The 27633-nt window shown below is 28.9% G+C and overlaps 1 protein-coding gene across 3 annotated transcripts in view; it reads left to right on the top strand.

The window, feature by feature from the left end:
* LOC122497717 (probable JmjC domain-containing histone demethylation protein 2C) overlaps positions 1–27633 on the top strand; it is a 550088-nt gene that overhangs the window by 177691 nt on the left and 344764 nt on the right. For all 3 annotated transcript variants that reach the window (XM_043604996.1, XM_043604995.1, XM_043604994.1), the window contains exons 4-6: positions 14457–14651; positions 22506–22590; positions 22921–23009. In XM_043604996.1, coding sequence (XP_043460931.1) covers positions 14457–14651; positions 22506–22590; positions 22921–23009 — 369 coding nt within the window. The remainder of the gene's footprint in view (positions 1–14456; positions 14652–22505; positions 22591–22920; positions 23010–27633) is intronic.

Raw genomic sequence — 27633 nt, 5'->3', positions numbered from 1 at the left:
AAATGTGAAATAATGTATTTCTACATAATTCGGGAAATATGAAAAATTGGACCATTTTAGAGGTGAAATATTTTCTCTTTTAAATAATCAAACATTAAATCTGTCCAGCACATAAATTGAATTTGTGTGTAGTGTAAAAAAATGTATATACATTTATAAATTTATATGTAAAGAATTGAATAGGATATATGATTGAAAAATATAAATTTAGGTATTTATCAGAGAAAATAATTTTTGTTATCATGATGGGCGCTTTGATTTTATTGACGAATTAAAAAATTACTTGCATTTCAGAATATAAAAGAAGTGATATTTTGAATTGATAATTTTGTAGAATATGAACTGAACTGGTTTTTAATAAATTATTCATTCGCCGTTTGTAATCACAGTGGTCTATGTATTTTTAATAAAATTTATGAAAAATTGGACATTTTTTTTAAATTAAAATTATTTCTTATGATTTTAATAGAATTAATATTATTATCAATAATATCTAATTGCCTAATTAAGCCAATCAGTTATTGTTGTTATGATTAGTATTTTATTTTGTATTTTTATAATATCTGATCTATACATTTAAGCAATAGTTAGAATTTTTTACAAATTAATATTAGTTTTTTTTAAACTTTATATTATTTTTTAAAATTATTTAGTAAATCTTTTCTGGTAATAAATATTATTAACAATTTTATGTTAATAGTAAATTAGTTAAATTACTAATAATAATAACAATTATAGTAATAGTAACAATTACATTGAAAGAATAAATTTATTTCATTCAAATAACCGATTACTTGTCCATTATATTGTAAAATAAATCTTTACTTTTTTGAAATAATTTTTATCTAAGTAAATAAAATAAATTGTATTTAAACCAATAATTTCAGTATTTAAAGCAAATACGATTTAATTGAACTAAATAAAAATTATTTGATAAAAATAAATTTGAATTTGATAATAGAAAAGTGATCACTTATTTGAATCAAAAATTTTTTTCAATGCAATAATATAATCACAATAATAAATAATTATTATTAATTTTTGTTTTTATTATTTGTATTGATTTATTTCCAACAATAAATGAAAAAATTAGATTAAAATTGGAAGAAATAAAATAAATAAAAAAGGCACATAGCGAATATAATAAAGTACCTAATAAAATAATAATAATAAAACTAGTAATGATAATAAAAATACTAGTAAAAATAATAATAACAACAATAATAATAAAAATAATAATTATAATAATAATAATAATAATAATAAGTAGTAGTACCTACATAATAATGAAATTTTCTAAAAATAATTGAAAATTATTTAATTTGATATTTAATATTATAAAGATGAGTTTTCGCAAGCAACACCTGCTTGTCTGTATAGATTAAAATCAAATTTAAATAAGGCGTGCAAGCAGGGGAATATTTTATACCCTTTTATCTAAAATCGCTAGTCCCCTCCTTCCCGGAAATGGATAGATCGAGTTAGTAAATTAGATTAGTCGCCGAGTCTTTTTATGGAGAGAAGGGGGAAACAGGTGGATCGCGATGGACCAAATCTCCAGCTAAAAATAGAGCGCGCCTGCCGTCACAACTCGCGAAACGAGAATATAATTTAGAGTAGTGAACTCTTCTTGTTTTCTTCATTTTTTTATTCTCATCTTCACTTAGAAGTTTAATACAATCATTCAAATGAATATTTCAGTAAACTAAAAATAAATATTCGAATTGGTTAATTTTATTGATACGTTTTTTATTGTATGGGCGTTACATACACAGGAAAAAAAAGGTCTGACTCCGTTTACACCTTAAATTCAGCCTCAAAAAGAGGCTGAAAGTAAAACTTTTTTTTAGTGTGTATATATGGTTATTTATTCATTAATAGGGATAATTAATTTCGAAAGGAAGAGGAACAAGATCATTAATCTCTCTGATGAAATATATATATATATATATATATATATATATATATATATATATATATATATATATATATATATATATGTATATATATAATTTTCTGAAAGAGGTTAATTGTGTTATATATTTTTTTACGTTATGAAAATAAAAATACATTTTTTATTTTCTAAAACGGAGAAGTTCATTAGTCATTAACTGCTATGTAGGAGCCTATGTAGGTCTTCTCTTTTTGTGTAAAAAGTGCAAATTGTATTTTTTTCTATATTTTTTTATAATTACAAACTGCAAGAGATGTGATAAATTGTTGTTTTAAATTAAATTCATTGTTTTATTTAATTGTACTCAACTTATTTGTTTTCATTTCAATTAAATTCACTGCAACATTTTTATTTAATTCAATTTTTTTCGTTTATTTATAGTTGTAAAAAGAGGAATAATTAGATTTGAAATGAATTGAATCAATTTCTTTTTTATCAAAACGTTTTAAATAATGGATAAAGAAAATAAAATATAAATAAAGGTAAATAAATGTTAAGGTATTTTGTTTGTTAAAAAATTTGCCTTTACAAAAAATATTTTCTAATAAGAGAAATACATTTATTGTTTTTGTGTTCACTTCACTGTTTTCGTTCCTTGTTTTTTTGCACAAAAGTTGAAAATGGAAAGGGTCCACTCTAGAGTTGGAGAATTGTTTCCAAGTAATTAAACTGGCTCAACTTTTACCGTTAAAACTTGAAGAAGGTTTCCACTGTTTCGCGAAAACTATATACAAAACTCGTTCACATGCTAGAAAAGTTCTGTTGCTTGCGGTCAGGGCCGTCTTCTCCTCAATATTTTAAACATATATGAAAGAGGGGCGATTTTTACAAAATATAACTGTTATTTTTCTCGTTAATGGTTGAAAATAACTATTTATTATTATAACTGAAATCTTTTTTAGGTTATATAAAATATCTGCAATTGTTTGTTAACTAATTCAATTACTTTTAGCTACTTTTTCATTTATTTTTCTGTTTTTTACGAAAAATGATATATATATTTTGTACTAAAAATTAGTTGTTTTTCTAATAGTTATTTTTATTACAACTTTTTTTTTACAAATGTAACACGCTCCGAAGAAGATGCCTGAGAAGTTCATATTAATAATTGTTCCCCTTTGTATATTTTCATTCAAAAAATTCAAAAAAGTAACAAGTAATTATTTCTTACTAAAAGTTATTTTTTAACAATTACTTATTTTTACTAAGGGGTCGTCAATAAACTACGTAGCCTCATTTTTTGGGAATTTTAACCCCTTTTTCCCCATTTTTTTCTCTTGTCATAGTCAATTGCTTGACTACAAGAGTCAATTGCTTGACCCCCTCAAGAGGCTACGTGGTTTATGGATGGCCCCTAATATAATTGGATATTTTTACCAATTGTTATTTTATATTAAATTAACTGCGAAATTTATTGTTGTAAACTTATACTATTAGAAAAATTGTACTTACTAAATTTAAGACAACAAATAAACGAAACAAAAGTTATTCCACTTTCATTGTTTCGTATCTTAAATAAAAGACAAATCTATTTAAATTCGTTTTGGTGAAACAAATGGTCCACCAAATTAATTTAAAATTGAAATTTTTTCATTTTTAATCCGAATCAATAGAATTGGACTAATGTTTGTTCCGATTGTTTGTCGGATTCTTCCTCAAATTGAATGCAGAATTTTTCCAGCAGCAGTGTAACTTTGTAGCAATACAGTTGGTTAATTAAACTAAACTTTTCTCTTCTTTTTTGTTTTATTTAATTCTTTAATATTTAAAGTTGATAAATATTTTCATGACTAAACTTGTAATTGACCCTGAACTAGAAAAATACAATTGACTCTTTTGTGTCATATTGCTCTTCTTCTTGGGAGAGGGGAAAAAAGTTGACAAATGTCATAGAGCTCATATGTATATTCTACATTAGAGATAGGGATGTGTATAGAGATCTGTTCTCATTTTATTTTGCTGGCAGCTGCTCTCTCCTCTGGTTCGTTCGGTGACTTGTGTGGCATGGCATGGCGGGTGCGCGTCTAGAAGATTGTCAACCTGCCAAGTTGAGGCGCCAACATATTCCCGTTCCCCCATAACGGTCCTTGGCAAAGCACTTGGGTCACGAGTAACTTCGTCTTCCGAGCCTTTGCAAAAAGAAATAGTATGTAAGACAGTCGTAGGGAATCTTAATAATTTCTAACTGATCCAAACCATTTTTTTTCCTTTTTATAGAATATATTTTAATCAGCAATAGATATTACTTTCTCGCTAAATCACTTATTGCATCTTTAGTAGAAGTCGTGTGTTTATTCACATTTTCCCAAAAACATAATAACACAGTTTTCTTGGAGGTGTCAAATTGATATCAAAAATTTGGATCAAATTATGATTTGATTCATATTTTTGGTATAAATTTTTTGCAATTTACTACTTTACGGTTTTCACAGATTGTGTATCAATTTGATACTATAATTTAAAGAAAACTGTATACTCAACAACTTCAGACAGAATTTATACAGGATATAAATCGAACTGATTATTATTCAACTGTTTCGGAGTGGAAAATATAATACCTTAGTGTAAAAAATGAAAAACATTCAAAAGCAAAGTTTATTCAACAATCCTATGGCAAATTTTTTCATCGTAGACTTAAATTATTTAAAAAATAATTATATAGTTAGTATCTGAAAATAAAAAAATTGAATCAAGTTTTTGATGCTATTGTTCGGTATTCGAAGATAGTGTGCGATAAATTAATTTAAATTTTAAACGTTTCCGGATAGAGTAAATTATAATCTAAATATAGTTAGTCTGCGATAATATCGATTCTGTACATAAACTATAGATAGTAGTAAAAGTAATGTTCGGTCAGACTGTCATGATTTCTCGTGGTTTATTCCTGTATTTAGCATTCACTATTATATATACTTATATCCGCTGCGCTGTTTAGAAGCACAATCGTGAAAGGTTAATTGTTAATTTCTTCTATTTCCACTCTCTTGCCAATAGAATTGTCAATTGTTTTCTCTTCCGAATACCAAAGTTTATTACTCTTCCTCTTTAAATAATCTAAATTTATTTAGATACTAACTGTATTCTTTAAATCTAAATTATTTTAATATAAGCTCCCTGAAGTCGCCGCCGAAAACGTTTTTTTTTACAAAAGAAGATTTTAATTCAAAAAAGTGATCTAAAAATAGTTTATCAATTTGAGACAAAAAACGAATCAAAAGTGTTGCAAAGTAACGTTTTGATTCTTTTTTATTTCAATTTTCTATCCTTAGAAAAACTGTGTAGTCAATAATTATTGATAATTTAGAAGGGGTTTAATAATTTCGTTTGTAAAATTGGATCCTGAAGAACAATAACAGAATAAAATGATTTGTAATATTATATAGTACGCACAATACGTATTGAATTATCTGTATACCTATATATACATACGTATGATGTAGTAGTGACATTTAGGTTTAGAGCTTCATTACGGTTGAGATTGATTACTGAGTAATACGTCTGTGCATATAATAACGTTATAATTGCCGTTATATTACTGCTATTACCGTTTATCTTCGTATAGGGACATTTGATACGAGATTATGTAAGATAGTCAGCATAATAATAGGACGTAACAAACCTGGCTACTGTATATCTATTTGAAACGATATAGCAATCAAGTGTATTATTATAACTGCACTTGGTAAGTGGCATTTCAATTACAAGAGAAACTTGTGTGCACTATTATACTTGAAATATTTTTGAAACTTTTCTATTGGGCGGAAAAATCAAGTGTAACAACAGTTAATCCATTTGGAGGTTTTCGTATCTTTATAAAGGAAACAAATTTTTTTTATTATTTATTTTATTATTCAAAAGAGCGCAGGTAAAATATTCGTATATTTCACCTTTTTTTTACTAGAGTGTCCAACGGTTAGGGAATTTTTTTGGTCATGAAAAAGTCAGGAAATTTCTTTCAAAGTCAGGGAAATTTCTATAAATTTATCAAAAAATTAAAACTTTTTGTGTATTATAAAATGTTGCAATCTAACAAGACTTAAATGGTTTTTATTACTATTTGGTACTCTCATTTCATATTAATTTATTGTTAAATATGTTAGTAATCATATTTTTGTCCCAAGAGAGCATACATAATTAAAGGGCTATACATAAAATAAGGGGACGAACGCGAGGCTTGGAAGAGACATTACCAGTCAGGTAGCAGTGACAAGCCTTGAGCCGCTCGCTGCTACACGGAAAAAAATAGTCGCAGAAATTTTCAGCGACTAATCGAAGACTCTCGGATATGAAAGAATCTTTCATGGACTTTTAGAAATGTTCTACGATTTTAGCAGAAATTCTCCAAAAAAAGTCGAGGACTTTCTAAAACCTAGTAGCGGAAAACAGTCTCGGAATTATTCTAACATTTCATAGAAGGTTTCGTCGACGAGTCGCGGAAAATGGTGCGCACAAAAGGTGCTCGCGTTAAAACCAATAAACACTGTTTTTTTAACAGTTTTTTTTTAACAATTTATTACAATTGATTGACAAGATTATTATTTTTATTATTCAATGCATCGATATTAATATATACATTATAAAATTTTAAGTAATTTCCGCGACTGTCAATTAAAAATTAGAACGCTGTAGAGTAAATTCAGGTTTGTAATTTTCCGCGACTGTGGCGGAATCGGTTACATGCACGTGGAGTCTTCATTTTCCTCGACAGTCGCGGAAAGTTTCTTCAACTGTAGTCTATTTCTTCAAAAACTGTGAATATGATTTTTAAAACACTTTCCACTAAATCCAAGAGTCTTCAACAAAGTCGAGGAAAATTTCCGCGACTAATTTTTTCCGTGTACCTGACTGATATTATCCCTTTCAACCACGCGTTCGTCCCCTTATTTTATGTAGCCCTTCAATTATAGGTTAGTAAAAAGTCTAGTCTCATCGGTATAGTACATTGTACAACTAGTAGCGAAAGTGTGATTTTTCGAGAGTGAAGTTTGCGGCTCGAGCGTAGCGAGAGCAGCAATCACTCGAGAAAAATCATTCTTTCACCACGAGTTGTGCACTACGTTTTCTCCAACGCCTTGCGAGGAAAGGTTTCTTCGTGAGTTTCGTATAATTTTAGTTTAACGTGCACGGAGAAATATTTCTTATAGAAAACACAAACTTTTTCGTAAAATATACAAATAGGTTAAGTTGTGCTTTATGCAGGCGAGTGACTGTTTAAGCTGTTGAATCATAAACTGAAGTTTGTGACAAGACTCATTCTGGTTTGTGTATTTCCCAAACTCAGCCGTTTGTGGATACTACAACCGCCGTTCATAGATGGCACAGGAAATCTTGTAATTTTCACAGGAAATTTTTTTCCGTGTGTGCTTATGTTTAATATAATAAAAGACGAATGTTTTGAGTGGGGAAGAAGTTAGATACAAAATAAATCTCGGTCAAAGAACAAGAAAAAAGAATAAATTCATGATTTACTTTCGCCACGCCAAATTTACTTTCGCCACGCTAAAAATTACTTTCGCCACGCCAAATTTTACTTTCGCCACGCTCTTCAGAGCAGTTGAGAAAAGTTCTACTTTCGCCACACTTTTCTACCAAGAAAAGTACTCCTTTCAGAGCAAGTGTTGGAGAAAGTTACTTTTTTAACCCTTTTTTGAAGTGGAAAGGCAAAGATGGTAGAAGAAAAGATAACAAAAGTAGGATGCAAAAATAGTAAGAATTAAAATAAGGTTAAAGACAAAAGTAAACATTATATAGAAAAGATAAAGAAAAAAAGAATAAAAGAAATAGTAAAGAAAAGAGAGAATACAGTAAAGAACGTAGTAAATCTAATTAAAAACATTAAGGCAGAAGACAAAAATCATAAAAATGAAGGAAGATGAATAAACAGACAAAAGAAATTTAGAAAAATAAAATATAAAAACCGCTGCCAAGTTGTATATTTTTTTATAATTTTGGTGCTCATTTTATGAATACTTTGCTTTCTCATAGACCCAATGGGAAATTTACAACTGGCGGAGTACTGCGCCAGCACTGGCAGTACTGGCAGCTACGCTGACAGACAGCACTGGCATGGCACTGGGATGATAACGCCGTCTGGCGCTGCCGAAGTACTGTCTGTCAGTGCTGCCAGACAGCGCTGGCGCAGCACTGGACCAGTGCTGGCTGAGAATATTGCCGCAATAAATGCCGTATTCCCAATGGGAAACTTACAACTGGCGTAGTACTGCGCCAGCACTGGCAGCACTGGCGGCAAGGCTGAGAGCCAGCACTGGCATGGCACTGGGATGATAACGCCGTCTGGCGCTGCCGAAGTACTGTCTGTCAGTGCTGCCAGACAGCGCTGGCGCAGCACTGGACCAGTGCTGGCTGAGAATATTGCCGCAATAAATGCCGTATTGTTATTAATTAGTCGTAAATTCATAATTATAAATAATTTAACAACAAAATGGTAAATAATATTAATAAATAGTTATTATTCATAAAATATTTCTCCTCTTAAAGAAATTGTATTAAAGATGGAGACTAACAATGGATATAGTAAATGAAGTAGAAAAAAATTGTTTAAAACATTTAAAAATTAAATAATAAACAATTACAGTAAGTGTGCATTAGATTTTCATTTTTTAGTACCTAACGATTGGAATCTAGAAATATCGCAAACCTATGAAAATAAACAAAATTGCTGACGAGGGGAATCGAACCTACGACCTACGGACTAACAGACTAACGCTCTAACCACTATGCTAACGACACGTGTGTACAGTAAAGTATTAATATCTCAGTATCATTCAGACATACAACTATTGAGTCAAAGATGAGAAAAAATAGGGATACGTTAGAAATAATAAATTGAAATAAAATAAATTAAACTAAATTTTTAATAATTAAATTAAATTACTTTACTTATTGCATTTAACATTTTACGTAATTCTTAAATTACGTGGTAATTTTTTAATAATTTTTTATTCATAGTAAGAAGTATAATAGTATTTTAATAGGAACCAAATTATTATTGAGATTAAAGTTTAAATTTTGTTTATAATTTTAATTTGTTTAAATAATTTATTATTTACAAAATTAGACAATTGTGTTAAATTGTTATTATTAAATTTAATAAGAATAAAAAATGAACAACTGAAAAGTAAAATATTAATTTTTTTCAATAAATTTATATTTATAAACATTTATAAACTTTTTTTATAATTTTTTTCAAGTTTATGTCAATTAAGCAATGTTGGCAAAGAGCGCTGTGAACAATTTTTCTATACTCAGCCAGCACTTGCCGCCGTGGCTTGTCCAAGCTTTGGCGAAACAAAAATTCTGTACTGCGCCAGCACTAATTGTCGAGGCTCGGCTAGACTACGCCGAACAATCGTCTGAGTACTAAGCCAGTGGTGAACATCGGCACTACACTGGCATTTCCCATTGGGTTGTTATTAATTAGTCGTAAATTCATAATTATAAATAATTTAACAACAAAATGGTAAATAATATTAATAAATAGTTATTATTCATAAAATATTTCTCTTCTCAAAGAAATTGTATTAAAGATGGAGACTAACAATGGATATAGTAAATGAAGTAGAAAAAAATTGTTTATAACATTTAAAAATTAAAAAATAAACAATTACAGTAAGTGTGCATTAGATTTTCATATTTTAGTACCTAACGATTGGAATCTAGAAATATCGCAAACCTATGAAAATAAACAAAATTGCTCACGAGGGGAATCGAACCTACGACCTACGGACTAACAGACCACGCTCTAACCACTATGCTAACGACACATGTGTACAGTAAAGTATTAATATCTTAGTATCATTCAGACATACAATTATTGAGTCAAAGATGAGAAAAAATAGGGATACGTTAGAAATAATAAATTGAAATAAAATAAATTAAACTAAATTTTTAATAATTAAATTAAATTACTTTATTTATTGCATTTAACATTTTACGTAATTCTTAAATTACGTGGTAATTTTTTAATAATTTTTTATTCATAGTAAGAAGTATAATAGTATTTTAATAGGAACCAAATTATTATTGAGATTAAAGTTTAAATTTTTTGATTTATGATTTTCTTTGTCCTGACTCGTGAAAGGTATTGTTCTCTTTAATAGACGACTCCCCCGACAGTCCGCTAAACCGGCATTCGAGTGTAGTAAGAAAAAAAATAGAAGAAAAGAAGAAATACACAGGCACAAAAAAAGTTTTTGGCTGAAGCTCTACATTAGTATATCTTCATGTATTTTTGATCGCTAAATCCGAATCCGAAGTCAGGATTGTCAGATTGGTTCTTTTTTTGAGTTATATTCAAAAAACGACTCAAAAACCGACTTGAAATCAAAAAAAGAAATTTTTTTTGCTATGACACTACATAAGTGTATTTCCACGTCACTTTTCTCGATGAATCCAAATTTGAAGTCAGAATTGTTTGATTGGCTCAAAATTTTTAGATAAATTTAAAAATACGCTAAAAGGCGCGAATGTTATAATCAAAAGGATCAAATTTCTTTTGACACTACATTACATTAAACATTTAAGTTATTTGTAGGTGTTATCACACTCTTTTAGATTCAAAATTTTGAGTCAATCTAACAATTCTGATTGTGAGTTCGTAGTAAGCGGAAAAAACAAGAAAAAACACTAGTGTAGTATTTCGGACAAAAAGATTTTTTACCTTTTGTTTTTAATTTGTTTTTTGAGTTTAAGTCATAATTTTGAACCAAATGACATTTTGACTTCGAATTTTCAGTAGTATCATCTGTAACCAATTACTTTAAGTGTTCCTCTTTTGTGCTTTGTTTCTATTATTTAAAAATAATATACCATTTTGAGTAAAAGGAATTTATCAATTTAAAATCGTGTTATATACATTTGCAATAAAGGTCACGAGTATAGGTATGGTTTTTCTAATAAAATATACTGTAAACCTCTTTTTGGAAATATGAGACATAAGCAAACTTTAAAGTTTTGACGCGGAAACTTTTGTAAACCAAGGTTTTTTCTATATACAGGAAGAAAGTTCCCTTATAAAAGTTTTCCAATATGCCAGTGACTTCGTTTAGTCGCGGGTATTATCGATGTAAGAAAAGAACTTGTTCATTGCCCTATGAAATATGGATATTTCGCTTTACATCTAGAAATACTAAACAATTTCTGCCTTTACGTGTCTATAGTATGTATTTTTGAATTTAAAATAATTTTTCTTAATAAATAATTCAGTGTTCATATAGTCGCAAGTAAAAGACAATTGAATTAAAATTGCTTAAAAATTTCCAACACTCTGAGAAAAAGTTTATTTCACTGAACCGAACTGTTTAATAAACAATTTTGTTGATTCAAATAAAAATTTGGTTCATTTTAATAAATACGTAAAATTTGTTTGGATACCCGAAAGAAAATTTGTATTTGAATTTGTTTGTTTCATTTAACCAAATTAGTGTTTGGAATAGAGATTATTATTCAGTTAAATAAAATTTGCTTGACATAACAAACCAATCATTTTATTTGAGTCAAACAAAAATATTTGCTTGTCTCAAAAAGTACATGTGTGAATTTAAAAATGGCAGTCTTGCTTGTCTACAGTCCGCGTTCGCGTCAAATTCATTACGTAAATCGTAAAAACAAAATTATAAGTCTCGGTTAAATAAATGCATTACCCGTGTGGAAATTTGTCATTAAAGTCAGGGTTGCCAGATTCCTAGTAACGAGAACCGCAATTAGAAGGCGCTGATGTAGCCCAAAAACCGCGGTAATATTTAAAGCCCAAAAAAGCGTATAAAAATAGAGATGTAGCCCAAATCGCGGTTTTTAGTAACGTAATTCTACCTCATTGGAGGTTTTTGACGTAGAATAGATAATATTTTTTATATAAGTAAAATCTGAATTTTCAAAATAGTAAATTATGTATAAAATTAATGAAGTATTAATTTTAATATTTTTTGTTATTTACTTGGTTGGCAAAACCATAAATATGATTTTTCATGTATTATTTTAAATGAAAGTTGCTATGCATCCACATAAAGCCCAAAAACCGCAGTTATTATTTAATATATAGCCCAATCGCTACTTGTAGCGATTTCAAAATTTAGGCCGCGAAATATATGCAAAAGATAGCCCAAATCGCGGTTTGTAGCCCAACCTGGCAACCCTTTTAAAGTTTCTAGGTTCTGCATCGTAGTACTAGATGTGCAATTCCACGCCACTTTGACAGCGTTTTGGAGTAAGCAAATGAATTTTAATGAAACTCAGGGATTGTAATCTATATAAAAAAAGAAATATTTTCACCAAAAATGAAGTCAAAATATTCGCTACTTTTTGAGATAGCAAAATTTTGAAAAAATTTTGAAATCGTTATATCTCCCATAAAACTTTATAAAAACTAAAAATTTTTTTTTTCAAAAATTCAGGATGAAAAAACGAAAAAGAAAATGTTAATAATGTTTATATAAAATTTTGTTAATTAAAAAAGTTATTTAAATAATTTTACTTAACTTTTAAGCGGCCAGTTCAAATTCTATTGTTTAAAGAGAAAAATTAACTTGATTGTTTAATATTTAATATTCCGAAAGAAAATTTATATACCACCAAGAAATTTTCAAGTTATTAAACATTTTATTTTGCTCTTAAACAATATTACATACAACAAACAGACGACATAGGCTGCGCGCGCATCTTTCGTCTGATTTAGAGGAAGACATTTTTTCTAAGACCAGAGAAAAGATGCGCGCGCAGCCTATGTCGTCTGTTTGTTGTATGTAATATTGTTTGAGAGCAAAATAAAATGTTTAATAACTTGAAAATTTCTTGGTGGTATATAAATTTTCTTTCGGAATATTAAATATTAAACAATCAAGTTAATTTTTCTCTTTAAACAATAGAATTTGAACTGGCCGCTTAAAAGTTAAGTAAAATTATTTAAATAACTTTTTTAATTAACAAAATTTTATATAAACATTATTAACATTTTTTTTTCGTTTTTTCATCCTGAATTTTTGAGAAAAAAATTTTTGTTTTTATAAAGTTTTATGGGAGATATAACGATTTCAAAATTTTTTCAAAATTTTGCTATCTCAAAAAGTAGCGAATATTTTGACTTCATTTTTGGTGAAAATATTTCTTTTTATATATAGATTACAATCCCTGAGTTTCATTAAAATCCATTTGCTTACTCCAAAACGCTGTCGAAGTGGCGTGGAATTGCACAGATTCCTTATTGTTTCTAGACAGTTTTCTATATTTATTTATTTAAGAAACATAACGGGAAATGTCCTTTTGTACAAAAGTACTCCTAAATCTAATATAACAATGTTTTTTTAACTTAAATCTAGGTTGAAACTTTATTATGTGTAAATTAAATAATCTCAGCTTCTATTAAACATTATGTTACGCAATGCCGTTGTGAACCTTATAACATTATTATCAAAGAAGTTTATTTCATTAGAAATTAAATTGTATTGTGCTTATTGTCATTTGTAACCCTTCAGACAACTAGTTAGACAGTTGAAAAAGTATAAATACTTTACAGCATAACTAGATGAATTCTAGAAAATATTGATCAACCTAGAAAGTCTGGACCGTTATGTTTTTAAGTGCACAAGTAAATGAAAATATTACTGTTTTAGTGTTTTTTTACAGAAAATAAAATAAATAATCTTTTATTTTTATACATTAATTTAATAAAAATCATTACTCAGGGGTTGTCAAGGTCACTGATTACACTGAGAAAACGATTTATTTGGTTCAAACATATTTTGTTTAAATCAAACTTAAAATATCTTTACTATACAGTCAAACATATTTAAGTTTAATTGAAACATATTTTTTGGTTCATTTAAAGAAATAATATATTTAATTCAAACATAAGTTATGGTTCATTTTAAATTATTCATAATTAACTTTTAAGTTTGAATCAAACATAAAATTTTTAAACATAATTTTTGTTTAAATCGAAACAGAAAATATGAATTTGAATTAAACATAATTATTGAAACAAATAATATTTTTGAATCAAAGCAGTAAATATTTTCTATATATTGGGATTAAGCTTACAAACTAATTTCAATTAAACAAAATCACTTAAAATTATTTTTCTATTTGAATGTTTTCTCAGTGTACGAATCTGACATCAGATTTTCAAAATTCAAAATGGCTGGTTACAATTTGAAATCAGTAAAAACCGAGCTCGGAAACTTGCGAATCCTACTAACTTTAAGGAAATTCGGCCATTATTGGATAGACCATTTTCAATTTTAGAAAACTAAGTTCCAATTTGTAATCAGCAATATTAGATCCGCCATTTTGAATTTTATAAAACTAACTTTAAATGTAATATAATTATCTGATTCAGGTATACGTATATATTTATTTGATAATAGATGGATGTTTGAGATTTAATAATTTTTTATAAAAATTGTTTATTAGTAAAAAGAATTATTTGTATTGTCAGTGGATTTAAAACTTGTACGTAATTTTTGTGGTGTTTGTTTCTTTTTTACAGCAGGACTGGGAATTAACGAAAGGTTCGACACCTTGGGGTAGTGCGGTGAGAAGGTGGGCAGAAATGCAGGATGGACAAAAGATTTTGCTGACCACCCCAAGTGTACTTGTTGGGTTCCGAGTAGAAGTTTATCGGGCAGAAGGCACCACTCAATGGTACACTGCAGTCATTGTTGGATACAATGAGTCGACAAAGGTAAATTACTTCACCCTTTTTTACTTATAAAATAAATTACTATAATACCCTCTTACTTTTCATCAGTGAGAAGCCGTTGATAAAAATTTTTATTTAATGCGATTATAGTTGTTATTATCTTATTAGTTACATTATTTTATATATACATATACACTCTAACCTGGATAAGCGCTGAACTCTAACTTATTCAGGTTCGACTGAATATAATATATTATATGTGACAGGGACAGTTTAAAGAGACCTACGGTTCGAAAATTGATTGGTCTGATAAAGACAATTTTTTTTCTATCAGAATCACTAAATAATAAAAAATTTATTTTTTGCAACACTAACCTGTAAAATTGAATTTTACACACAGAAAAGAGAAAACTGTGTGTAAAGTACTTCTTTTTATAGCGGTGTGTAAAGTGTTACTTTACACACCGTGAATTCCAGTGTGTAAAGTGATTTTCAGTGCGTAAAATGGTTACTTTACGCATACTTGTGACTGTTTGATGAGAAACAATGAAATAAAGCTTTTAATTAACAATTTACAATCACATTTTTTTATTTTAGCTTCTAGAATAGTACATTTCGTAACAAATGTGAACTGATAGCGTTTTTGAAAAACTTGCGCGAGATTCAAAAAGCAGTTCACACAAGTTACGAACGACACTTTTTATAATAAAGTCATAAAAAAGGCGTTAAAAACGAGACACCCAGATTTGTCACAAAACTAGTTTACCGATATACATTCAAACGTACTAAAACGTTTTGTCGCGGGGGGGGGGTCGGCCCCCCTACCACAAAAAAACCGACTTAAAACATTAATTTTCATTGACAATTTAAAGGTAAACAATTCATTTCAGTATTAATGTTGAAAAACCTTTGGTGTGGCCTACAAAGAGAAGGGTACTTAGGGAGGCGTAGCCCACCGTTCTCAAATAACCATCTCCAAATCATAGGCTCCAAATATTAATTATTCTGACAGTTGATAAAAAAAAGTGAGGTTATGTTGAGGAAATGTTTTGACAATGATAGCGAAATCATAGAGATTTTTAGATTTCTAGCGAATCATAGGTTGGTAGTGCTGTCCATAACTATTGCTATAAGGCTATTCAAGTTGGGTGGGGGAAAATTCAAGATGGATGCTAACTGGTGCACCAACATTGTATAGAAAGTGTATGGGATAGAGTCTAATTTTCTAAATATCTCGCTTAAACGAAATTTTTAACCATAAGTTTATTAGGATTTTATGTTTCATTTTTAAAGAACTATGTTTTGCAATAATAAAATCAATAAAAAAATAAAATCGATTTTTATTATTGCAAAAAATAGTTCTTTAAAAATGAAACATAAAATCCTAATAAACTTATGGTTAAAAATTTCGTTTAAGCGAGATATTTAAAAAATTAGACTCTATCCCATACACTTTCTATACAATGTTGGTGCACCAGTTAGCATCCATCTTGAATTTTCCCCCACCCAACTTGAATAGCCTTATATATATCTACGCCTGCGCAAATAAGTTTATCGCGACGCGTTTTTGCAGTAGTCTGTGTGCTACTATTTTCGATAAAAACGTCGACTCATGCTGTTCTTCTCACTTGTTTCATCGCAGTCGTTACATTATTTTTCTTTTTCGTACTCTGGGGTAGTCTTATTTGCACTCCGTACGAATAAGAGCTCTTATGACGCTCTGTTCAAGAGAAGGCAGTTTTCTACTTATCTCCGGAGTACCAAAAAACGCCGTTTTTATGACTGAGTTATAAAAAATTTTATTTAACAGTTCCCCCACTACACCTAAACTTACAGTAATATTGGCAATATTCCTGCAAGTTTAGTTGTTTTAGTGTTGCAAAGAATTTTTGTACATATTCTTATAATTAGTGATTAATAAAAAAAATGTATTATTATCAATTATTAATTATAATTATTATTATGTTGAGTAATCTTCACTTAAAGTTTAGTAAATAAAAAAATTAGATTCTTCAAATGAAATAGTAAAATTATTCTATAGATTAGTTAAAATTCTGTATATTAATTTTAATTAGTATAATTAATTAATTATAATCTGTTATAAATATAATCATAAATAATACGACATTAATTAAAAAGGCTTCATACATTTTCAAATTTTCTCTAAATTTAAGGCGCAGTAAAATTTCACTGCCTCAAATTTAGAGCTGATTAGAGAGAGTGTAATTAATTCCATCTCTCGATGAGAAGTTTAAAACTTGACAAAAAAATTTTAATGGTAAAATACATAGTATACTTCTTTTCAATTAATAAAATAAGATTAATTTTGCATTTTGAATTTAAGGAAACTACAAGTTTAAAATTTGTTATTCCTGAAAACAAAAGAAGAAATCTATTCTCCGTGATACAAGAAATATTCGTAAAAAACGTTAAGGAAAAAAATGAATAGTCTCACGTCGTTTTGTTTGCTAAACTTACCCCCTTTTTCCTTTCTTTTTACTTTAAACTTCTCTTCTTCTTTTTCTTATTTTTTTTTCTTATTTTACCTCACGAACTTTTCTCAAATAAGAACCTTCTCTTTTTTTTCAAAGTCAAACCATTCTTTAGCTCTACTTTTGTTACCTCTTTCTCTTTTTCTCTCGCTCTCTTTGCCGCCTTTAAAAGATTGCAAAAACTTTTACACAAAACTTGTAAAAGAAAATGCCAAGGTGCTACATTAGACGTGCGATTTTTCTCACTGTTATAACTTTACTGATTCCACAAAAGTTCTAAAGTCCAAATGAGTCTTTTTGAATATTGAATATCCTTCAACTTTCTTTTATATTTGCTGTGCGAAAAATTATTGCTTTCGTTGTTTGTTGAAATATTTGAAACTTTCAAAACAATTATTTCCGAGACATTTTTATTATTATTGTTATTGTGATTATAATTCAAATAAATTATAACCATAGTTATAAACATTTTTATCTGTGTTATAATTATGTGAATTTAAATCCCAACAAAAACATCTTTGATGCAAAAAGTTCCGCCAAGTAAAAGATTTTGTGACTGTCCAAACAATTAGTGAAATAAAAGTTTACCAAGTAAAATTTGTAATTAAAATTTTAATAATGATTGATTTTAAATATTTTCTCTCCTACACAACTCGAAGTACATATTGCAGTTGAAAAAAACAACCCGGGCTTAGATGTTGTTATTGTACATTGCGGCTTAATTACACTTCCGAATTAAGTCAATGTTCTTCATTGCATTTTGAATTGTAACAAATAAAATTTAACTTAATAATTAACATTCACAAAAAACGGAATCTAATTAATTACTCGTCATAATAAAAAATTTCTATTTCATCAATTTAAAAATCTTGGCGTCAATAATGCTTCTAACTTGTAATTAATGAAAGTATATTTCTAGATTCCAATCGTTAGGTACTAAAATATGAAAATCTAATGCACACTTACTGTAATTGTTTATTATTTAATTTTTAAATGTTATAAACAATTTTTTTCTACTTCATTTACTATATCCATTGTTAGTCTCCATCTTTAATACAATTTCTTTGAGAAGAGAAATATTTTATGAATAATAACTATTTATTAATATTATTTACCATTTTGTTGTTAAATTATCTATAATTATGAATTTAATAATAATTAATAACAATACGGCATTTATTGCGGCAATATTCTCAGCCAGCACTGGTCCAGTGCTGCGCCAGCGCTGTCTGGCAGCACTGACAGACAGTACTTCGGCAGCGCCAGACGGCGTTATCATCCCAGTGCCATGCCAGTGCTATCTGTCAGCGTAGCTGCCAGTACTGCCAGTGCTGGCGCAGTACTCCGCCAGTTGTAAATTTCCCATTGGGTATTTCGAGAATATATATCGCGGTTTTTTGCTTTTTACTTGGCGGCGATTCTCTACCGCGAATCTTGATTGGATGTTTGTTAGTTTTTAACTTTTTAAATTATTTATTTTAATTTATCTCGACTTTTCTCTAATTTTTCTAATTTTAAAACCTGATAATCTTCAGTATCGTTATAATTCTTTTTTCTAGAAATAGAAGAGAATTGTTTTCTTCTATTTTCAGCCACGAGTTTCGTGACTCCTTGGTCTTTTTATGCACGTATGAAAATGATTAAAAATCTTATAAAAAAAAAATAATAAATAAATTTCTAACCTGACTTTGTTGCGTGTAAAAGGATTTCTTATAACAAACTAGAGAAAAAAATAGGCGCGATAAGTGTGGGGTGTATAATTTCAGTCAAGACAGGATGAAATGTCATAAATTTACTTTACTAAAGAGATACATTAAATCATTTTTTAAGGAGGCCGCATTATTTGCATCATTTAAACTTAAAAATAACTTAAATATAACTTAAAAATATCAATCACATTTAACTGACTTCGAGACTGATTCAAATTTTACGAGAGATGTACCCAGGTGCGAATTTAGGTTGGCCGCCAGAGTTTGAAGGTTGGCCCAAGGTTGGCCTAACTTTGGCAAGCAAAGTTTTGGTTGCCAGAGTTTGCCCAACTTTGGCAAGTACTTGTGCCCACAGTTGGCCCGACTTTGCAAGCCAACCATTAAATGCAGAGTTTAACCAACCGTCGGGCCAACTTTGGCGACAAAGGTTGGCACAACTTATCCAAACGTAGTGTAAAAGACTTTCAGTTTCGGTTGGCCGAACTCTGGGCCACGGTTGGCCCAACGGTTGGCAAAACTATGTGAAACACAGTTTAATTGACTTACATTATTTTGGTTGGCCGAACTCTGGGCCACGGTTGGCCCGACGGTTGGCAAAACTATGTGAAACGCAGTTTAATTGACTTAAACTTTCTTGGTTGGCCGAACTCTGGGCCACGGTTGGCCCAACGGTTGGCAAAACTCTGTGAAACGCAGTTTAATTGACTTGATTTTTCTTGGTTGGCCGAACTCTGGGCAACGGTTGGCCCAACGGTTGGCAAAACTCTAGAAACGCAGTTTAATTGACTTAAACTTTCTTGGTTGGCCGAACTCTGGGCCACGGTTGGCCCAACAGTTGGCAAAACTCTAGAAACGCAGTTTAATTGACTTGATTTTTCTTGGTCGGCCGAACTTTGGGCCACGGTTGGCCCGACGGTTGGCAAAACTATGTGAAACGCAGTTTAATTGACTTAAACTTTCTTGGTTGGCCGAACTCTGGGCCACGGTTGGCCCAACAGTTGGCAAAACTCTAGAAACGCAGTTTAATTGACTTGATTTTTCTTGGTCGGCCGAACTTTGGGCCACGGTTGGCCCGACGGTTGGCAAAACTATGTGAAACGCAGTTTAATTGACTTAAACTTTCTTGGTTGGCCGAACTCTGGGCCACGGTTGGCCCAACGGTTGCCAAAACTCTAGAAACGCAGTTTCATTGACTTAAACTTTCTTGGTTGGCCGAACTCTGGGCCACGGTTGGCCCGACTGTTGCAGCTTAAATATACATTTTGCGTTATGCACTCCCATGTGAGCGTAGCGTAGTGGTCAGTGTATAAGTCTTCGGTGCGTTAGGTTAGGGGTTCGATCCCAGCGAGCGATAGATATTTTCGAAAATGTATGTATGAGATTGTGTTTAATAATAATAGGTAAAGGTTATATCTGATGTTCCCGCTAATAATAACGTGTTAATTGTTTAAATAATGTAGTTTTTTAATAATTTTTTACCTTTGGCTGTTGAAGTTGGCCAAACTTTGAAAATTGTGGTTGGCCCAACTTACGCATCTAAAGTTGTGCCAACTTTGGCGTCAGTCTTTGGACCAACCATTGAAATGTATAGTTGGCACAACATATGCATTGTAAGTTGGGCCAACTTCCTTATGAGTTGTCGGGCCAACCATCGTCGCCATTAGACGGCGACCGTTATCATCTGTATGGTTGGCCCAACCTCTGGCACGAGAAGTTGGACCGACTTTGTAAAAGTTGGCCCAACTATGGGCCGACCAAAAAATCGCACCTGGGTAAAAAATAATCACTTATTTTTTAAATATTATAAATATATTTGGCTCATTTCATTTAAAATGTAAAATCTATGTTTCTTGGACAAAAAAAAAGTTTTTAGGTAGCAAATGAATATTGTTTGGTTTATTTGATTAATATCTAACATACTCTAATTTTTTATTAACTTATAGAAGAACTTTAAGGTGCTTTAAAACGAAATGACAGACTAAAAAGCAGACTAAATGTCCCCTACTGTCCCTGTCCTCGAGGCACTTGCACTACATTGCCTCTAATAATAATTAATATATACATTCTTTTGTATTAGATTTAAACAAAAATTCTTTATAATCTCTAAACCTTATATTTTAAAATTCATTAATTACTTCATATAAAATTCAAGAATATCATTTTAAGAAATTATTAAAAACATGTCACTTATTTTCATATTTTATATTCTGCCAAAATGAATTCATTTTTGCACACTCACTACGAATAGGTTACGCGCTTACACTCACTGTTTTACCGATGCTACAATAACAGGGTGTCTGCAACACCTGGAAAACCTGGAAAATCGGGAAATGTCAGGGAAATTAAAAATGTCCTGGAAAACCGGGAAATGTCAGGGAATTTTTTCGAAAGTCAGGGAATTTTTTTCATCATGACTTGAAATACTCTTGAACAATATTTTTAATGCTACCAATTAGTTATACAAATTTTTAGTAAAAAATTAAACTAATAATTAATATTGCCTTTCTAATTTGCAATTCTATTCTATTTTGAGAAATAATATGAACCACAGACATACATATAATCAAATAGAAAAAAATTGACCACTTAAAATTCTGAAAGATCAAAAGAAATGCAGAAATAATGGCATTGAAAAAATTCGTTTCGTAAAATAAATCAATTTATTTTTAAAATACATAATTTAGGGCTCAAACTAAATCCCGTAAAGTCCGTAAAAGTCAGGTTTTTTTAAAAAAGGTTCGTAAAGTTCGTAATTTGATTAAAAAAGGGCGAAAATTTTGTAAATTGTACGATATAATTTGAGGAATTTTAGATAAATTACAAATGATTGCAGAAATTCAATTATCTTCAAAAGTAATAAAATTCTTCGCAGAAATTCAATTATATTCAAAATTTTTTTTAAATTCTCGTCAAAATTTCAATTATCCTGATAAATAATAAAATTCTTCTCTGAAATTCTATTATTTTTAAAAATTTTTAATACAATTCTTGGCAAAATTTCAATTATTTTCAAAAATTTTCCTTATTTTAATGTTTTTCAATATGTACTATTTTAATAAAATTGTTCCAAAAGAATCTAATTATTTAAAAATTCTTAATTATTTTCATAAAATAATAAACAGTTCACAGGAATTATTTTCGTGCATAATAAAATTCTTTTTAAGAATTCAATTATTTTCATAAATAATAAAAATGATCAAATAGAATTTAAATTATTTTTAATACAATTTTAATCGAATTCTTCAAAAAATGTAATTATTCTTAAAAATTTTATTAAAATTCGTCATCAAATTAAAAATTTGTTACTAAATTCTTTATGAGAATTAAATTTTAAGAAACATTCAATAATTCAATAAATTATTTAATTTTGTATTTAAATAATTGAATTCTAATAAAAATTTATTTAAAATTTAATTTCAGTTACAATTTTAGATAATAATTGAATATTAAAAGCAATATAGCGTGAATATTTAGAAATTTTATATATTTTTTATATTGTTTGAAGTTTTTATTTTCTAATATATATTTAATTGAAGAATTTACGAATAATTGAAATTTCGTAAAATTGATTTAGAGAAGAATTTTAGTTAAAAATTTTTGAAAATAATTGAATCAATTAGAAAAGTTTAAAAAAAAGGAGAGTAATTTTTTATAGAAATAGTGACATGCGATTAAAAATTGAATTCTTTTTTCAGGATTTAACAGTGACAGATGACACAGTTCTCGAGGACCACAACGAGGATCCGAGTCTTGTGCAAATGCGCCTAATTGGAGACGGAGGTGAGTAGTTAAGGCGATTTCGAATGCTATACATTTGCTTACTTTCCTCAATTCCACTTTGCCTTGTGTGTGTATGCGCGCATTATGTAAAGCTCTCTCGTAATACTCCGCAACGAGAGAGTGAGAGAGGTTCAATAATTACGCAGTGTACGAATCCATTTGATCCACTTTAACTGCAGTTAATTTCAAATCACGAGTTGCTGATCAATGTCTACTCTCTCTCTCTCTCTTATTTTTCTCCTCTTCCGTTCTCTTAATTTTGCTTCCTTTCTTCCTTGAATCTTTGCATTTGCATTTTAGCTTTTTATTTATTCTCTCCTTTTTTTGCAGTCGTCGAGAGTATTATGCGAGGTGAGGTCGTCGGCATGACTCCCAGGAGGTCGAGGTCATCAACTGGTTTGACCCACACACTGGTCATGGTGAGTACCAAACAAGTTTTCTGGATCTTTTTTTTAACAACAAATTTGCAATAAGTTTTGCGACATTTTTTTTCTGTATTTTCAAAAATTGATATTATCTACTAATTTTTTACGAGATTGTAAATCTATTGTAATTGAAGGGCTACATAAAATAAGGGGACGAACGCGTGGTTGAAAGGGATAATATCAGTCAGGTAGCAGCGAGCGGCTCAAGGCTTGTCACTGCTACCCGACTGGTACTATCCCTTCCAAGCCTCGCGTTCGTCCCCTTATTTTATGTAGCCCTTCAATTCATTATATTTAGAGTTATGTGTTTAAAGATGAGTTCAAAATTTTTATTAGAAAAATATGCATTTTATCGAATTTTTTAATTTTACAATAATATTAAATAATGGTAAAAATAATTTGCATTTTATCGAATTTTATAATTTCACAATAATTCGGTTTAAACTGAATTGTTAATTTTTCATTGTTAATCAAATTGCTATTACAGCAGAATTTGCATTTAATTGAATTTTAAATGGATCAACTTTTTATTTAATCAAATCTCCTATTTATTGCTTTTTCATTTAAATCGAATTGCCATGTTACATTAACAAAATTTTTTTTGAGTTATTTTTTTTTGTAAATTGTACAACTGGATTTTTTAAAAAATTTGATGACATAAACTTTGGCTCTTACGATAAAGGTATATTAAGTGCTACATTTCGCAAATGAGATTGTCAAAGAAAAAAAAGTGAATCAATTTCTTTCGCAACTTTTTCTTTTATCTTTAATCTTGGTATATACATGAAGTGCAATTACTGTTTTAAATCGAACGATAACCCCGTCAAGATATGGTCTTTTGAAGTGAATTTATGAAAGGAGAATAAATCTATATACACGACAAATGACTGAATATACATTCCGGCCTCGGATTGTACTTCGATTTTTTTTAAATGCGACTTTTCGATTTATTTTAATAAAATCCAACATTTTCAACGTTTTTCTGACGTTATTTTTAATTCTGGTATAAAATACAACTTACTTCGATTTTTATAGTAAAATATGACTAATTTATCTATTTTTGAATTTTCAATATCATACCTATTTTTATTTGAAAATTTTTAAAAATCTTTTTCGGAGATAAAGTATTCTACTATTTGCAAGTCATTTTTGAATAAAAAAAGATTTTCCATTATTTGCGTAAAATAGACATTAATCGCAAAGCAAATGAATTTTTTGTTTTTTATGGAAATTTATGTTTAAGTTAAATTTTTTTTTGGGAGAAACTTTTGTGAATTTTAAATTTGAGAATTTTTCTGGATCAAAATTTTCTTTATTCATATTGAACTGGAAAATTTTCTAAACACTGACCTGAGATAATAGTATATTTAAAAAGTGACTAAACATTTTTTTATTGTTCTAACTCAAAAACTTTACTTAAATGAGAATAATTTGTATTTATGTATTAAAATTGAAAATTGTTTTTAAAAAGGAATTTTAAATCTTTTAAAAATCTGTGCTAATGAATTCAAATGTTGCAAATTTTTGCTCGGTGAAATTTTTCACATATTGTCAATTTTATATTTCCGGAAGTATGTCAGAAAAATAAGAGAGTACTTACACTGACAATGAGAAAAACTTATTTGTTTCAAATAATTACTTTTCTATTATCAAATAAACATTTACTTCAATCAAACATTTTTTATTTGAACGAATTATTTCAGTTTTTGAAACAAATATCATTTAATTGTCCTAAATAAAAATTATTTCATGCAAATAAATTAACTTAAATAAAATGTTTTTTTGGGTGTACTCTATAAGTAAACGAAGGAAAAGGGAATGTAAAATTTATAAGGTAGACTAACAATTAGGTGAACAATAATATTTTTCAATAAATTTCACAAGATTTAGTTAATTTTTACCAGTTGTCTGGTTAAATAAACTAATTTTCAATATTCAAATTTGTTTATCTAACACAACATTCAGAAAAACTTACCTCAATATTGCAACATTTACTGGAAAATCTTTCATTTATATTTACTAGTCTACTTTGTAAAATTTACTAAATTGATAATTATTATAAATTTAAAAGAGAAAAAAATGACGTTCGTTTAAACGTATTCTTAATTTTAGGGATATATTTTATCATCTCCGAAGTGAATTTTAGTAAAAGTTAGTAACAATTGCTTTTGGCCTTGTAAAATTTACTAGTTTCGTATTAAATTTTATCACATCTGAAGTAAATATTTTGGTGCACGGAGAGAAATCTGTTGCTATTATTGCTTGCAGAATCTTTACAAATTTTATTAGTCACTGCTGAATAGAATTTTAGCTCAAGGTTATAATAATTTATATACGAAATCATCTATTTAATGTAATGGAGAGTTCGATGCAATAAAAACAAAAAGCAGCTGCTAATTTTGCACGAAATCTTTATTATAAATATAAAGAGAACGTGCTATAAAAGTATTAGATTCTTCTTATAAGAATCGCTCGAACTCCGACTGATTTTCAGGCGGACTTTATACAACACAATCTTACCTGCGTATACGCACATATAACCCACACACACATATATTTCTCTGGATGATTTCGAGGAACGCAACACGTACAACGCGGTGACGTTTGCAATAACATAACCTAACAATTTTCACATGTTGCTTATACGTTCAAACATGAATAAAAATGCAATAATTTTTAACTAATATACTTACTATTAAATAAATATTATCTTTTTATAACAGCAACAAGTATTAAATACTACATATAATATATAATGTTTTACCAGACGACAAAACTGTCCAGAGAAATATATATGTGTGTGAGTTATATGTGCGTATGCACAGGTAAGATTGTGTTGTATAAAGTCCGCCTGAAAATCAGTCGGAGTTCGAGCGATTCTTATAAGAAGAATCTAATACTTTTATAGCACGTTCTCTTTGTATTTATAATAAAGATTTCGTGCAAAAATAGCTACTGTCTCTTATGCTTATTGCATTGAAAGTATTTTTACAATAAGTATATGAATCCATGCTAAAAATATAAGAGAAACGTTAAGCAATTTAAGTAATGTGCTCTTTCGAGTAATATTAGCAGCAGATTTCTCTCCGTGGAAGATAAATATAAAAATTGTCTTCAAACGTACCGAAATTCACTTCAGAGATAGTAATATTTACAATTTCCTAAGTAAATTTTACTATCTCTGAAGTGAATTTCAGTAAAAATTTGTTTAGGACACAATAAAACTAAATTATGAAGTTTTAAAATTTACTATTTCTGAAAATATTAAAAATTGTCTGCAGAAATTACAGAGAATTTTGATTTTACTTTATAAATAGTAAAATTTATTAATATTGACAATTATAAAGAGGAAAAAATCTATTTATAAACAAATCGGACCTCTCTCGCAGAAATCAAAGATAATGACGTGCGTGCAAATTGAATGTCATTAATGATGATTTGTTTCATCTGAATGAAATATCGACCTCCGCAAAAAATCTGCAATCTTTCTAGACGAATGAAAATGTGGGATGAAATGTTGATGACAAACATATAGAATTGATTCGATTTTGATTAGTTTATTTTCTGTTTTTTCTATTCGAAAAAGAATACGAGATAATTGACATTATTTATTTCACATAATTATAATGAGTTCTCGAGTGAATGTGATTTATTATAGTTATTTTTTTAAAGTAATGGCTATTTTTTTCACGTACTATTAGTTAATTACGGATTATTTTCATCCTCTTAATAGAATCTGTTTGCAGGAGTGAAAATATTTTCTTTTCTATTTTTCTTTTTCCATGGATAGTGTTTATTAGGTTTTAAAATTAAATCTTGTGAGTTCTTGGGCAAGGCCGAGTCTGAATGGAAAGCTTCCCTTTAACATGGGAGTAAATCGATAAGCTCGCTCGTGCTTTGCCAGGAGAATCGGAAGAGCCCGGAATAGAATCCGTTGCTATCTAAGCTGCCAACTTCCACTCTTGAACGATATTCTTTTTATTATTTCCAACCTATTGTCTTTCAACTTTTTTCCTTCTCTTTCAATTTCCATCGTGTTTCCTTATTTGTTTTTCATCCGAGTTTGATGATCCTCAAGTTTTGAACGTTCAAATGAACGAAATATTTTTTATTGAAGATATTTTTATGCATTACTAATCACAAAAAAATTTACAAACTGAAATTTTACGTTTAGAAACTCAGTAATTAATTTTTTGGTTAGAGACGCAAAATAATTGCAATAAAAATTTAATTTGTTGAAGAAATAAATAAATTTCGTTCATTTGAACGTTCAGAACTTTAGGCTCTTCGAGTTTGTATAATACTTTGCCTTCAAAATTGCGCCATTAATTTATTCTACAGTTTTCTTAATTAAATTATTATTCTTTTATATTATAATATAACATACCTATAATTGTATAATTTGTATAAATTATATATTATATTCAATGACATATTTAATTAGCTTATTCAATCTATTAAGTAAATTATGAATTTTAATTCAAAATTTTATTTAATTATTGTCAACAGGGGTAATTCTGGAACTTTGGGGGTAAATATGGAATAGGAAAGTTTTTTTTATTTTCAATTTTTATATTATAAATTGTTTTACATTTGATTTTTGCTTTACAAAATAATT

Source organism: Leptopilina heterotoma, unplaced genomic scaffold (genome assembly GCF_015476425.1).
Source record: "Leptopilina heterotoma isolate Lh14 unplaced genomic scaffold, ASM1547642v1 Lhet_135, whole genome shotgun sequence".
NCBI classification, from domain to species: Eukaryota; Metazoa; Arthropoda; class Insecta; order Hymenoptera; family Figitidae; genus Leptopilina; species Leptopilina heterotoma.
This window is presented reverse-complemented; position numbering and strand designations above follow the sequence as displayed.